This window comes from Notamacropus eugenii, chromosome 6 (assembly GCF_028372415.1).
Source record: "Notamacropus eugenii isolate mMacEug1 chromosome 6, mMacEug1.pri_v2, whole genome shotgun sequence".
Classification (NCBI taxonomy): domain Eukaryota; kingdom Metazoa; phylum Chordata; class Mammalia; order Diprotodontia; family Macropodidae; genus Notamacropus; species Notamacropus eugenii.
The window spans coordinates 53,790,094-53,806,651 of record NC_092877.1 but is presented as its reverse complement, the minus strand read 5'-3'; the positions used below and the strand labels follow the sequence as shown (position 1 = coordinate 53,806,651).

General features: G+C 37.4%; 1 protein-coding gene and 1 pseudogene across 9 annotated transcripts in view; one reads left to right on the top strand and one right to left on the bottom strand.

The window, feature by feature from the left end:
• RGS12 (regulator of G protein signaling 12) overlaps positions 1–16,558 on the bottom strand; it is a 263,351-nt gene that overhangs the window by 79,466 nt on the left and 167,327 nt on the right. For all 9 annotated transcript variants that reach the window (XM_072620075.1, XM_072620077.1, XM_072620076.1 and 6 more), the window contains 2 exons: positions 4,457–4,626; positions 3,519–3,611 (listed from right to left, as the gene is read on the bottom strand). In XM_072620075.1, the coding sequence (XP_072476176.1) occupies positions 3,519–3,611; positions 4,457–4,626 (263 nt within the window). The remainder of the gene's footprint in view (positions 1–3,518; positions 3,612–4,456; positions 4,627–16,558) is intronic.
• Positions 12,984–13,693, top strand: LOC140511085 (structure-specific endonuclease subunit SLX1 pseudogene; annotated as a pseudogene).

The following is a 16,558-nucleotide window of genomic DNA, read 5'->3' as shown; positions in this document are numbered from 1 at the left end:
CTGCCCTCCATTTATTCTATTCTCTTCTTTGACTGGTCCCTCCACAAAAGTTTGCTTCTGATTACCCCTTCCTCCAAATCTGTTGTGCCTTCTATTACCCCTACTCTTTCCTGCAGGGTAAGATACCATACCCAGGTGAGTGTGTATATTACTCCCTCTTAAAACCAAATCTGATGAAGGTAAGGTTCACTTATTCCTTCTCACCTTCCCCCTCTTCCCCTCCATTGTAAACACTCTTTCTTGCCTCTTTTATGTGAGATGATTTACTACATTCTACTTCTCCCTTTTTTTCTCTCAATACATCCTTCTCAACGCTTTTTTTTAGATATCATCCCTTCATATTCATCTCACCCCTGTGTCCTCTCTCCCTCTCCCTCCCTCCCTCCCTGTCTCTCTCTCTCTCTCTCCACATACACACACACACACACACACACACACACACACACACACACACACACACTCCCTCCAACTACCCTACTACTTAGAAAGGTCTCATGAATTACAAGTATCATCTTCCCTTGTAGGAATGTAAACAGTTCAACTTTACTAAGTCCCTTATGGTTTCTCTTTCCTGTTTACATTTTCATGCTTCTCTTGATTCTTGTATTTGAAAGTCAAATTTTCTATTCAACTCTGATCTCTTCAATAAGAATGCTTAGAAGTCCTCTATTTCATTGAAATTCCATTTTCTCTCCTAAGTATTATATTCAGTTTTGCTGGGTAGGTGATTCTTGGTTTTAATCCTACTTCCTTTGACCTCTGGAATATCATATTCCAAGTCCTCCAATCCCTTAGGGTAGAAGTTGCTAAATCTTGTGTTATCCTGATTGTGTTTCCACAATACTTGAATTTTTCCTTTCTGGCTGTTTGCCATATTTTCTCCTTAACTTAGGAACTCTGGAATCTGACTACAATATTCCTAAGAGTTTTCCTTTTGGGATCTCTTTCAGGAGGTGATCAGTGGATTTTTTCCATTTCTATTTAACCTTATGGTTCTAAAATATCAGGGCAGTTTTCCTTGATATTTCTTGAAAGATGATGACTAGGCTCTTTTTTTGATCATGGCTTTCAGGTAGCTCAATAATTTTTAAATTATCTTTCCTCAATCCATTTTCCAGGTCAGTTGTTTTTCCCAATGAGATACTTCACATTATCTTCCATTTTTTAATTGGTTTTGTTTTATAATTTCTTCATTTCTCATAAAAGCATTAGCTTCCATTTGCTCCATTTTAATTTTTAAGGAATCATTTTCTTCAGTGAGCTTTTGGACCTTTTCCCATTTGGCCCATTCTGCTTTTTAAGGTATTCTTCTCCTCATTGGCTTTTTGGATCTCTTTTGCCATTTGGGTTAGTCTAATTTTAAAGGTGTTATTTTCTTCAGCATTTTTTGGGTCTCCTTTAACAAGTTGTTGACTCATTTTTCATGATTTTCTTGCACCACTTTCATTTTTCTTCCCAATTTTTCCTCTACTTGATTTTCAAAATCCTTTTTGAGTCCTTCCATGGCCTGACACTATCAGCTCCACTACCCCTTTTCTTATCTCCTTCCTCTCCTACCTTCCTATAAGGTAAGATGTATTTCTATATCCAAATGAGTGTGTGTGCATGTGTGGGTGTGTTATTCCTTCTCTGAGCCAATTCCAATGAGAGTAAGGTTCAAATGTCTCCCCCATACCCCCAAATTCCCCTCCACTCTAAAAGCTCTTCTGTGCCTCTTTTATGTGAGATAATTTACCCCATTCTACCTCTCCCTTTTTCCTTCTTTCAGTGCATTCCTCTTTCTCACCCCTTAATTTTATTTTTTAGGTATCCCATCATATTCAACTCACATTTACGCCCCTTATACACTCCTTCTAATTGCCCTAATAATGACAAAAATCTTAGAAGATACATATATCATCCTCCCTTACAGAAAGATAAACAGTTTAACTTTATGGAATCTCTTATGATAGGTCTTCCAACTGTTAATCTTTTCATGTTTCTCTTGATTCTTGTATTTGGAATTCAAATTTTCAACTTAGCTCTGGTCTTTTCATCAGGAATGCTTGAAAGTCCTCAATTTCATTAAATTTCCATTTTTTTTCTCCTGAAGGATTATACTCATGTTTTATTGGGTAGGTGATTCTTGCCTCTAATCCTGGCTCCTTTGCCCTTTGTAATATCATATTCTAAGCCCTCTGATTCTTTAATGTAGAAGCTGCCAAATCTTGTGTTGACTTGACTGCAGTTCCATGATATTTGAATTACTTCTTACTACTTACAATATTTTCTCCTTGACTTGGAAATTCTGGAATTTGACTATGATATTTCTGGGAGTTTTCATTTTGGGATCTCTTTCAGGAGGTAATCAGTGGATTCTTTTAATTTCTATTTTACCCTCTGGTTGTAGAATCTTGGGATAGTTTTCCTTCATAATTTCTTGAAATATGATTTCTAGGCTCTATTTTTCATCATGGCTTTCAGACAGTCTAATAATTCTTAAATTATCTCTCCTGGATTTATTTTCCGGGTCAGCTGTTTTTCCAAAGAACTTTTTCACTTTTTTTTTTATTTTTTCATTCTTTTGATTTTGTTTTATTGTTTCTTAATGTCATATGGAGTCATTAGATTCCACCTGCTCAATTATAATTTTAAAGGAATTATTTTCTTTAGTCAGCTTTTGTAACTCCTTTTCCATTTGGCTAATTCTACTTTTTAATGAGTCCTTTTCTTCAGTGAATTTTTGTATGTCTTTATTTTTTCCATTTCGTTAATTGTGCTTTTTAAGTTCTTGGGAGATTTTTGTGCTTCTTTTACCATTTGGCCTATTCTGTTTTTTTAAAATACTTTTTTCTTCAATACCTTTTTGTGCCTTCTTTACCAGGCTGTTTACTCTTTTTTCATAATGTTCTTCCTCATCATGAGATCACATAATTTTAGTTAGAAAGGCTCAGTCCAACATCCTCATTTTCTAGATGAGAACACTGAGATCCAAAGATGGGAAATATCTTGCTTGAGGTGGCACACTTAGTAAATAGGTAAGCTAGCCTTTGAACCCATGACCTCTAATTACAGGCCCAGTATTCTTTCTGCTAGATAATGCTTGCTAAGACTTCTTTCATAAAAATTCCTCTATCATCAAAATTAAATGTAATATGTATTAGAACTGCATCAAAAAAGAAATGTCTATAATTAATTAACATTGCTGTTTAGCCATTTCCATCATATTCAACTCTTTCTGGCCTCTTTTGGGATTTTCTTGACAGAGATACTAGAATGGTTTGTTATTTCCTTCTCCAACTCATTTTACAGATGAGAAACTGAACCAAAAGAGTAAGTGACTGGCCAGCACCACATAGCTAGCAAGTGTCTGAGGCTGGATTTAAACAGAGATCTTCCTGATTCCAGGCTGCATAAGTTAAAATTTAATCTTCCAAAATATTGTAGATACTAGTCATAAGTTTAGAATAAACATGGGAAAACAACACTGTTCTTTCATCTTATTTTAGTAATCATTTTATATGTATAATTGATATTACCTCTTTTTTGTCATGTGCAGGTACATGGCTAAAATATTCACAGGCCTGCCAGAACAGAATATTTTCTTCACTGAATTCTTTTCTTAGAAAATCCTAGGAAAATATATCAAGAGTTAAAATTGCAGTCTTAATAATGAAAGGCAAGCTTCTATCTAGTGTGCTGTTGTCTAATATTTTTTCCCTCCTTTTTTCTTATCTTCAGCTTTCATAAAAACTACTCTGTTCTGTGGATATCCTCCACTGAGAAACGCAGAGCCAGGAAAAATAGGATTGGTCACTTCATCTCTGTAAGCAATTATTCTAACAGCCTTGAATTTCTTAAGAGTTTAATGTTAGCTTTTACTATTATTGAAAGGTAAGCGCATAGATACATTTCTGAACAGGAAGTACTGAACTAGAAATTCAGGGAAAACCAGACTTTGTAGCTGGGAAACCTTGAATAAATAAGGCAGAGGAATTTCTCATCTTTTTTTTTTCCTGGGCTGCTAGTCACTACAAATTCCTGTGAATCAGTGGGGTACATTGTTCAGCCCTGTTTATGGGTAAGGCCTTTAAGACCACGGCTAGAAGAAGGAGCAGGGACATGTCAAGCAAAACACCATGAAAATTACTATTGTGGAGCATTATAGGCTTTGGTCAAACTTCAGATGTCTCCCAATACTTCCAAGGGAAGTAGAGGCAACAGGACCAGGCTAAATATGGGGGCCAATGAGGAATAATGTAAAACAATACCACAAAACAGAAATATATATATATATATATATATATATATATATATATATATATATATATATATAAACTGTTAAAAATTATTTTAACCTCTGGACCAAGAACCTGACTTTATTATCCCTTGAGGACTCTTTGGAAATTCTGTAAAAACTGCAAACACATGCTTCTGTTTGTCTCAACAAGTTTCACTGTCTCCCTTCCTTACTTACAGAAAAGTATCTAACACCAATGGGATCCTGCAGAAGACGCTCGAATGAAACAGCCCAACTGGCAACTCTCCTTTCCCGAAGTCTTCTGCAACTCTGCACGCTGGGAAGGCTGGCATTGCTACTGAGGCTGTTGTTGCTAACACAGTCTTTCAAATCAGTACTGTTTAACTCTGTCGGAAAAAACAAAAATGTATTCTTTTTACTCTTTAGCAACCTGTAGCACTATATTTCAGTTTTCAGATATACATTAAAAATTAAATAATGACCCTACAGTTTTCCACTTATTAGATATTCTTTTTAAAAAGGAAATAATTAACCTTCAGACATGTTCCTATTTAAAGCAGGAGGAAATGAGGCCATTAAGATAATTAAACATTAAAAAAAGTCCAAGTAGAAGTAGTATCTGCTTGTGTAAGACATTTTAAGCACTTGCTTTCAAGGGCATACATTAAACTGAATACCTTATGAGCTTATATCTTGAGTAAGCTGGGAAAAGAGAAGGCAATAATCCTTTGGGTACTGTTGCTGTTAAGGATCCTTGAACAACATATTCTCCTTTTTGAAATAGAAAATAGCCAAAAAAGCTCCATTGTGTATTCATCCAATGAGTCAAATGAAGTCCACAATTTTAGAGAAAGAAATACAATGCTATTATCATTTTATACAACTAAATTCAAATTTTGGAGATAACACTGTCATAATATCCTGAGTAGTCGATTGAATGCCAGTACTACAAACATGAATTCATTTGTATACAAATAAATTACCTAGTAAACGGTCTGGCTATACTTTAAAATATGAAAAATCATAGCTCTTCATCAAATTTGTTTCTTAGGCAGTCTTAAGAAATACATTTGCCTTAAGGATTAAGCACTCTGGTCCTGTGTATGCATGGTATGATCAGGACAAGTGATCTGTGCTGGATTAGAAGCAATGTGCTGAAGGCCACAGTCATCGGTTTAACTTTAGTGTGTACCAGATAGATGTGCCATCTTTTGCGGACCCGGGCCACATGCTTAGCTCCAAGGGATCATCTCAGTAATGTACGCCAGACTGATTACAAAGTGTACATGGAATAGAACAAAATCAAAAGATAGCCAAGTTCACTGAGCTGTAGCAATGGGGAAGCCATCGAGTCCAACCCTCCAGTTTGTAAAGGTGAGAAAGCTAAGAACCAGAGAGTTTAAGCAACTGTCCAAGGTCTCAAAGAAGTAGGATCTGAACCAAGGTCCTCTGGCTCTAGGTCCAGTGCTCCTTCTATTGTACTAAGCTGCCTCTAGGTCTAGGAAGTTTGAAAGGGGAGCATCTCAGCATGCCAGGGAAAAGAAAGGAAAAAAAAGCATCTAACTCAGAAGGCAGGTCCCTCCTGATGGCTGTCATTGGCACCATCTTCACCTAAATAGTGATAAAAATATCTTACACTTGCATAGGATTCTACACTCTTCAAAGTACTTTAACAGCATAAGCCATTATTGCCAGTAGATCCATTCCAATTTGAATGGTCCATGACTTTATAAAATGACCAAATAATTTAATTTCTTTGAGTCTAATAAAATCTTTAGACATCTGTAAGATGAGGATAAGAATGTTTGTTCTCAATATCTCACCTGGTGGTGGTGGGGAAGTGGCTTTGTGAATTTTAAAGTACAATAGTAGCATGTTATATTATTATTAATCATGGTGTTCAGAGAACTTAGAGAATGTCTAGAGCAAGCTCTCACTTTATAGATGGCTTCTGTATATGAAGGATAGAACACAAGTAAACAGAATAAATTATAATAGAAGCTTAGCTGAAAATAAATGATTGTCAGAGGAGTAGAATATAAAGGTGATCATTAATGTAGACCAAGCCCAATATGGCTGTGTGACTTTTGAGATTTAAAGTGAGAGAAAGCAAGAATTTATTATAAATCAACACACATGCACACATATATGCATACCACCTTTTCAGACTGGAGTCATGGTCTGCCACTTTCTATAACAGGAAGAACAAAATATTCAAAGTTTTGCAAGCATTTTAGATAGGAAAAGGAAAGAAATTTGTAGAGACAAGGAGTGATCAAAACATTCTCACCACTGAAGAAAGAAGAAATAACAAGTTTCAATAGAATATGGATAGCAACAATGGACAAGAGCAATTTTATATTACTTCCAAGGTTATTATCACTAAGCTGACAGAGTAAATATTCTAATATAGAGAAGAATAGCGTTTGTGAACAACACTGTCACATCCTTACTAAAGACAGAGAAAGAAAAGTATATTGACCTCATCCTATTACGAAAATATTTGGCTTGATAATTGGTATGGATTCTGCTGGAGGACATGAAACCGATGCTGCTAAATATGTAAAGAACACCATTTGCCATGCACTGTATTGAGGCATACAGACTATAGAACATTAAAACACAAGTAAGAAATGCAGGTTGAATAATTTTTTCATTGACTCAGCCAGTTTTAGATGAGGGGCTGGGAGTGAAACATGATCTACTCTCTAGAAGATTATATTCTACTAGGACTATCACAAAATATTTTAATTGCAAAGGATCTGAGAAATCAGCTAGCCCATTCATTCTGGAGGGGAAGAACTGAGACACTGGGAAACGAAGTGACTTACTCAAAACCACACAGCTTGTTAGTGGCATGCCAAAAAGATTCTACGCATAGGCTTAGTTCAGGGAAGAGCGTCCTCTCGGAGCGGATGTTCAAAATCTTCCATTAATTCACTCCTTTGAAAATGGAGGAAGGAATAACTGACTGTAGATCACTATAAGAAGTTTCAGTAGTGTATGGCAGCTCCCACATGCCTGCATGATTGACTGAGACAAGCCCATTTGCAGAGGCATCACATGTAACATTACATGGAAGTTCACCTCGAAGTCACAGGTTCCTGGTATTTAAGGACTATTAGTACGAATAGAGAGTCAAAAGGACTACTTGTAAGTTGGTCCTTCTATAAACCATGCTACTTAAAGTCAAACTGTGTGCCACCTTGGAGACCATGCCATAGGCTGCCTTAGTGGAATCTTTGAACTTTCCCAATTTAACAGAAGTATCTGTGACTACAAGTGTAACTTGGCACTCTTGACACTGTAATACACTAAAGGTAGAGAAGACTTTTTTTTCATCAGTGAGATCTGTAGTTTCAGAAATTTATGCTAAGACTTTCTCCCAGGTACAGGACAGTTATTCCCAGATTACATATATACTGTTCAAGCAAGAAGCTAAGACTTGGCAAATATGTACAGAAGAGATGAGACCATAAAGGATCAAATATTAACACCAATTTACATAAAGGAAAGTCACTATCTGGTTCTAGAGATGGAAAAGTGATAAAAGCAGCTCTATGGAGCCATGATTTTATGAGCAAAAGTTTAAGGGTCAAAGTGCAGTTGAAGCAATAAATGTTATCATCAAGTACACTATTCTTCTGTTAATTAGAACAGAAGGTTGGAAGCAGAATGGCTCAAAGAAAAGATCATTGAACTGGGAGCCAAGATACCTGGATTCTACCTTTCGCCTTTACTAGGTGAAAGTCCCTGCAAGAGCCTTTATGAAACAAGAAGCACTATGTGGTAATGGAACCAGGAGGCTGGAGGTCATCCTGATGGTGACACACACTGGCTGGGTGACCTGGGCAAGTTACTTAACCTGGCAGGGCTCCAGCTGCGGAGCAGAGGTTGCCCTGCATTGGTAGAAGGCATTTCATCATCTAGGAATTCTCTGTCTCAATTAAATTACAGGTCCAATCCCCAACCTTATTTATACAATAATGTGGTTGCATAAGATGGTCTCTAGGGTACCTTCCTACTCTCCGATTCTAAGAATGGTTGGAGCAGAAGGCAGAAGAGGTTTTTCTCTTCCTTTAGTCAAGTCTCACCACTCTTAAAGGATTCTTATGAAATGAATTTTCTTCATTCCACTTGCCAAACATTTATTAAACTACTAATCTATACAAGGCAGTGCACTGGTAGGCACTGGGGATACAAAGACAAATATAAAATAGTCCCATGAGGTGCATATGTTTAAGTATCCAACATGTACACAAATAAGGAAATGACAAGTACAAGAGCAATCTGGAAGCCAGGACATGAGGAATGGATTGTATGAAGGTATGGAGGGAAGCAGGTAATGGAATGTTAAGTTCAGGGAAAAGGGAATTCTTAGGACTCTAAATCTGATCTACTCTTCTCAGAGATTCTCAATGCATAAAACTTCACAAATTTTCTCAGGACACTGGACTCTAACTAAAGTTGGCATTTCTAAACAAAATGCAGACCTCAAAATGAAAGGACCTAAAATTCCATCAATTCTACAAGTCTAATGATAACGCATTGGTATTTTGCTGCCAAACCATATAGGATAATGTGTGTATGTATGTATGTATATATAAATATATATCTACATATATATATATATATATCTACATATATATACACACAAATATGTATATATAAATGAGAAAACTGATCCATTTTACTGAACAAACTGATTTCTAAAAATACTGATTTGCCTCATCTCTGGAATTAAAAACCATCAATCTACAATATTATTGACAAGACCTAAAACCATGACCAACTAAAAGATTTAATTCTATTGTGGAAAACATTATCCTATGTGAATTGAACATTTTCATATTAAAAGTCTTTTAAAAAATTTTTTGACACGTCAGTTGTTAATCAATAATTCTTAGATACACATATAAAGATGAATAATAAAGAACAAAATGGAAGCTATTTCTCTAGAGTTTTGATTATGTGTATACAGAGATACCAATACATGCAAATGATACATGATTAAGAAAAAAAATGTAAGGAAGTCATAGATAAGATTGCAAATTGCTAACCCCAAAATACAGTACCTACACTAGAATTTTTGATCAACAGATAAATTAGACTAAAGAAGAGTTAAGAATAAAATGAAGAAAAAGAGACAAATAAAACACTAAGGTGTCATTTTGGACAAAAAAGGAAGATCTATGTTAATCAGTAGTGCTGCTATTTGTAAAATTAGGACAGTATCTGCACTACTTATATCCCAAGATTATTATGAGAAAAGTGCTTTGTAAATGTTAAACAACTATCTATTGATATGAAAGTTATTATTAACATCATTATCATCATGCTAAATACATGTACATAAAGGTTTTTTGGCTAAAATAATTTAATATATATATGCACACACAAAAACATATGTGTTTATACATTTATAAACACATTAATGAATGAGAGGCAGCATGATATAGTGGATAGAGACAGCCTGGGCGTTAGGGAGATCTGAATTCAAATTCTACCTCTCACACACACTGGTTGTGTGATTTTGGGCAAGTCATTGAACCTCACACATGTGTGTGCATGTACATATGTACGTATACATGCACAAATAGGAGTAGTGGATTTAGAGTCTGAAGACGTGGGTTTGAATTCCAGCTCTCTTATTTGCTAGCTACCAAACTGTTGGCAGGTCATTCCTCATCTCTGAGCCTCAGTTTCCTTATCTGTACTACCTGCCTTCCTAAGTTTGTAGTGGAGAATAAGTAAATCAGAAGAGAAATGTGAACTGTTACTACAATAAGACAAGGTAACCATTGTTGGATATGGAATTAAGTTCTCTCTTCCCAATCTGATTTTGTTTCAGCAAAATCTCAGGGAAATGGGGGGCGGAACCCAGATGGTGGAGAAGAAAGACGCACATACACTAGCTCTTCCCCCACAGCCCATAAAATACCTGTAAAGAAAGACTCTGAACAAATTCTAGAGCAGAAGAAGTCACAGAACAACAGAGTGGAGGAGATTCCCAGCCCAGGGTGACTTGAAAGGGCAACAGAAACATCTATCGCACTGGACGCAGAGTGGAGCCCAGCCCAGTCTTGGCCGCATGGCACTGGGAGGAGGACCCGAGTGGGCCTCAGGGGTAGAATCTCCAGCTGCAGTAGCAGTGGTTCCCAGATCCCTCAACCCACAGGCGCCAAAGGTCAGTGAGAGAGTTTTTTCAGCTGGCCAAGAAGGGAGAATGGCCTTCCCATAGCTGTGGCCTCAGGTGGCGGTACAGGCCACATCGAGTGGCAGCAGCTCCCACAGCAGCCCACATCCATTGTTGGATCGTAAAACCTGGGGGTTTGGGGGCACTGAGCAGCTGATCCTTACCTCAGCCCTATGTGGATGGCTCTGTCCCCACCTAATGCTCCTGGGGGAATTGAGCAGCTTATCTGAATGTCAGCCCCTAGTGCTGGCTTGGTGGAACTGGAGGCCAGGTGGCTGTGGAGAGGAAACTCTACTACTCACACATTCCGGGCACAAAAGCTTTTTGTAGCTCCCAGACCAGTGTACACGCTTGATTGTGCCACGCTGGAAGAACTGAGATCTCACAGATACCCAGAGTATACCCTACTCTTGACAAAGGACCCAAAAGTTAAGTAACTGATTAGGAAAATGCTCAAAAAAGGGAAAAAAAATAAGACTACAGAAGGTTACTTTCATGGTGAACAGATATCTTCTGTCATCCTTTCAGATGAGGAAGAACAATGTTTACCATCAGGGAAAGACATAAAAGTCAAGGCTTCTGTATCCCAAACATCCAAAATAAAATTTCAATTGTCTCAGGGCATGGAAGAGCTCAAAAAAGGATTTTGAAAATCAAGTAAGAGAGGAGGAAGAAAAATTGAGAAGAGAAATGAGATGCAAGAAAATCATGAAAAATGAGTCAACAGCTTGCTAAAGGAGACCAAAAAAATGCTGAAGAAAATAACACCTTTAAAAATAGGCTAACTCAAATGGCAAAAGAGGTTCAAAAAGCCAATGAGGAGAAGAATGCTTTAAAAAGCAGAATTAGCCAAATGGAAAAGGAGGTTCAAAAGCTCACTGAAGAAAATAGTTCTTTCAAAATTAGAATGGAACAGATGGAGGCTAATGACTTTATGCGAAACCAAGATATCACAAAACAAAACCAAAAGAATGAAAAAATGGAAGATAATGTGAAATATTTCATTGGAAAAACAAGTGACCTGGAAAACAGATCCAGGAGAGACAATTTAAAAATTAAAGGACTACCTGAAAGCCATGATCAAAAAAAGAGCCTAGACATCATCTTTCATGAAATTATCAAGGAAAATTGCCCTGATATTCTAGAACCAGGGGGCAAAATAAATATTGAAAGAATCCAGCGATCACCTCCTGAAAGAGATCCAAAAAGAGAAACTCCTAGGAACATTGTAGCCAAATTCCAGAGTTACCAGGTCAAGGAGAAAATATTGCAAGCAGGAAGAAAGAAATAATTTGAGTATTGTAGAAATACAATATTGTAGAAACACAAGTTCTAGCAGCTTCTACATTAAAGGATCGAAGGGCATGGAATATGATATTCCAGAAGTCAACGGAACTAGGACTAAAACCAAGAATCACCTACCCAGCAAAACTGAGTATAATACTTCAGGGGAAAAAATGGTTTTTCAATGAAATAGAGGACTTTCAAGCATACTTGATGAAAAGACCAGAGCTGAAAAGAAAATCTGATTTTCAAACACAAGAATCAAGAGCAGCATGATAGGGTAAACAGGAAAGCAAAATCATAAGGGACTTACTAAAGTTGAACTGTTTATATTCCTACATGGAAAGACAATATTTGTAACTCTTGAAAGTTTTTTCAGCATCTGGGCAGTTGGTGGGATTACACACACACACACACACACACACACACACACACACAGAGCACAGGGTAAGTTGAATAGGATGGGTTCGTATCTAAAGAAAATGAAATTAAGGGGTGACAGAGGAATATATTGGAAGGAGAAAGGGAGAAATAGAATGGGGCACATTATTTCTCATAAAAGAGGCAAGAAAAAGACTTTTCAATGGAGTGAAAAAGAGGGGAGGTAAGAGAGAAAACGTGAAGCTTACTCTCATCACATTTGACTCAAGGAAGGAATAAAATGTACACTCATTTTGGTATGAAAACCTATCTTATAATATAGGAAAGTGGGGGAGAAGGGAATAAGCAGGGTAGGGGGGATGATGGAAGGGAGGGCAATGGAGGAGGGAGCAATTAGAAGTCAACATTCTTGGGGAGGGACAAGGTCAAAAGAGCATAGCAGAAATGGGGGGCAAGATAGGATGGAGGGAAATATACTTAGTCTTACACAATATGACTATTATGGAAGTCATTTGCAAAACTACACATATATGACTTACACTGAATTGCTTGCCTTCCCAATGGAGATGGGTGGGGAGAGAGGAAGGGACAGAAGTTGGAACTTAAAGTTTTAGGAACAACTGTTGAGGATTGTTCTTGCATACAACTAGGCAATAAGAAATACAGGTAATGGGGTATGGAAATTTATCTTGCCCTACAGGACAAAAGAGATGATGGGGACAAAGGAAGGGAGGGATGTTAGAAGGGAGGGCAGATTGGTGATAGGGTAATTAGAATGCTTGGCATTGCAGGCCCAAGTTCACCCCCCCCCCTTCCTGCAGTCCCCCAGCATCCCCAGACCTTAGATAGCGTCCCTGACTCCCTTGTGGTTTCTGCAGAGAAATGATCCTCATCATCCATGGCTTTCCATCCAATGTGGCTGCCCTTAGGTTCGAGTGGGCCTGGCAGCACCCTGTGGCCTCCCATCGCCTGGGCCACGTGAGTGGCAAAGCTAGAAAGGAGGGGACCTTTCTTTTCCGCCTTCGGGTACTGGCCTAGATGCTGCAGGTGGCCCCTTGGAATCGGCTGTCCTTCACCCTGCGTTGGCTCTGACAGGACTTCCAGCAGGAACTCAGCCCTCCGCCTCCCCAGCTTTTGACCTCTTGCTTTTGACCATTTGCAACCAGACCTCACTCACAGAGGAAGGAGAGGGGTGGCCATGGGAGCAGACAGGGTCTTCTGCTCTCTCTGTCAACAGTTAGTCCAGGATAAGGTGGACCCCTGTGCCATCCTCACCTCAACTGTCTACTGAATGCTCATCTCATCTGCGTTGCTGAAGAATTTCTTCAAGAGGAATCTCAACAGCTTCTGCCCCTGAAGGGCTGCAGCTCAGGCTGTAACAATACTTTGTTGTGGGGAGACCTGATCCATCTACACAAGGCATATTCTAATAATGTGGAAGACGTGGAATTCGACCTTGAAGAGACACACTGGACAGATGAACTGAAGACTTAAGAGGTCATCGTTTTCTGCCTTAAAAGACCTAGGGTTCCCAGGAACTTAGTTTTATTTTCCACCTTCAGCAGGCTTGGGGGGATTTTTAATCATTTTTATTGGACATATGGAAAAGGCTAGATTTGGAGTTAAAAGAGCTGGATTCAAATTTTAGCTCCAAAACTTACTAGCCATATCATACTAGTACTGTAGAGTTGTTAATGTTAGGTCTTACAATAAAGAGACTAAGTGAAATGCTAGGCTACTTTAGGATAGGGAAAAAAGGAAGAAACCTGGGATTGGGACACAAAGAAGACAAATGTGTGCTTTCTCACATATGGGGGTTTAGCTTAGTGGAGACAAAAACAGTATTAGGAAGGGAAGGAAAGCTTACACAGGCTTTCCCTTCCTATAGGTGGGAGATTTTCTAGGAGAACAAACCCTACAACAAAGACAGCAGCTACAGGCACCTGACATGAGGACTCAGCGCATTTAGTTCCTTACCTCCCCTTTGCTTTAACTCTCTTAGTGCTAGTGACCAAAGGGAGAGCTCACAGCTACCTGGAGGAATTGAGGAGAAAAAGATCAGGAAGATAAGAGCTGGATGGAGGAGCAGGGAAGGGGAAGAAAGAGCTGGTGTGTCAGACTAAGATCTGGCTCAGAACTCCAATGAGAATGGACATTCTTTGAGATCAGGGATTGTCTCAGTTTTCTGTTTGTTTCCCCAGCACCTAGCAGAGTTTAGCACCCAGTAAGCACTTAAACTAAATGCTTCTTCATCCATTCATGTACTTTCAATAGTGTTTCTAAATTCCTAATGGAGATTAATCTTCAGGATTTGGGAATGAGACATTGTAATTCACAAAATCATGTTATTCTGTATTTTAAAAATATTTATGTTTTTAAATATCAATGAATGATCATAATAATAAACAACTATTTTTCTGTGAGGGCTAAAAAAAAAGAATGCTTGGCATTTTGGGGTGGGGGAAGGGGAAAGATGGGGAGAAAATTTGAAACTCAAGGTTTTGTGGAAACAAATGTTGAAAACTTAAAACAAATAAATAAATTTTTAAAAAATCCCAGGGAAATAACTCAAATTTTTATTCATATTTTTTTTATGTTCACCTTAAACAAGATGTGGTGATTATAAAGATACTTCTAGCACTCAGTAGAAATAAAGATAAAAACTGTCTCAATTCAGGTAGATCATAGGAGAAATATATTGTTCAAGAGTTTCTGCCCTAAAAAAAATTGTGATTAAAAATTGAGCAGATGAAATTCCATGACAATGGAAGAGAAAGGTAAGTAGCACATTCAAGATTACCTAATGTTTTCCAGATATTTCCTAACTACAGATTATTAGAATGATAGATGCACAAGCTTGTCTACCTAGAATCTACTGTAATTTTGACTCATTAAAATAATTATCATTCAAAGAATGAACTTAGTGTATTTTTTGTGGAGGGAAATAATGAAAATCACAGAAGGTGTGCACCACCTTAAGAGGACACACTTGAAGCACAGAAGTACATAGAATTTAGAACTGTAATGGATATTTAAAAGTACATAGAGGAGGTAACTGAAGGCCAGAAATGTTAGGGGATTTTTCCAAGGTCATACAGATAAGTAACTCCAAATGTACCATTCTTGGTACTACAACAAAATCTAAACTTACAAAACAGATAAAAATTAAGGAGTGATTATTAGCATTACAAAAAGACATTTATTGTACAAAAGGATTCACTAGAGGGGCCTTTAAAAACCGAGCCATCTGCTAGCAAATTTAAAATAGAACTTGACTTACCAAAACAAAACCAAAAACAGCCTAATTAGCACAGAACTTTCAAGAGCCCATTCAGTGTATGAGGCACAGTACGCTCTAGAGTTTGATAATGCACGGTTCTTTTGTGTCACACCCAAAGTGGGTGAGACTCATTTAAATCGTTGGATTCATATTAGCATTTTCATATGTAGTTGAGCATGTGTAGAAAGTTAGCTCTTCTCTGGTGACCACTTCAAGAACTGAGGTTATTCCATAAATAACTTCTTTAAAACAACAACAAAAAAATCTTCTTCAGATTTCCTCTAGTCACACAGAAACATTTAACATTCTTCAAATATTATTATAAATGCTACAGTTGTAACTGACAGCAAAGATGAGCCTAAAATACACCAGCAATCAGTTTGTAGTACATTAGCCTGCTCTCAAGGCCTTCTTAGCACAATTCTCTTGTGCATACTGTTCAAAACATATAAATTTATTTGTCTTTGTAACTGAAAATCTGACTTCAGAAAAAAGTCTATTTTTAAAAACTCAGCACGTTGTACTACACACTTGCACATTTTCATAAACTAGTTAAATTCACAGGAATGCTGCTGCAATGGAACATTTTAAAAGGTATAGAAAATAAAACTGAAATGGGAATTATATTCCAAATGTTTATTATAAAATATAATCTACTTGTCCATTAATAATGAAGATTTATTTGCAAATAATGGAATGGAATTTTACTTAAATTTGACAATCCATTATATTTAACTTTTTTAATCTCTTATATTCCCCAAATCATAATTGCATTCACTTTTCCAAATGCAACTCAAGATCAGACTTCAAATCAATTATAAATAAAAATATTTACATTCCTCACCTCCTGCAACTATAGATAGCATTGGTCATGCACCAAACATACCTCTATACTAAATAACTAAGTCTGTTCATGAAAACTCTGTGTACATACCCAGGGTGGAAGCTTTCTAATGTTCCACTAAGGACTTTACCTGGACAGAGCTGATAAGAGCCACTGTGATGCCATTTAACCAAATACTTCCAACCATTGACTGCAAACCACCCCTCTGAATCCATACCAAACTCAGCTGCAATCGCCCAGGAAGGGCTGGGTGAAGGTTCTTGCTACAAAACATGGCATTGTTCCTTTGGTAAATCTTCCTGAAGAAGGTAAACAATTGCAATTTCTCCAAAA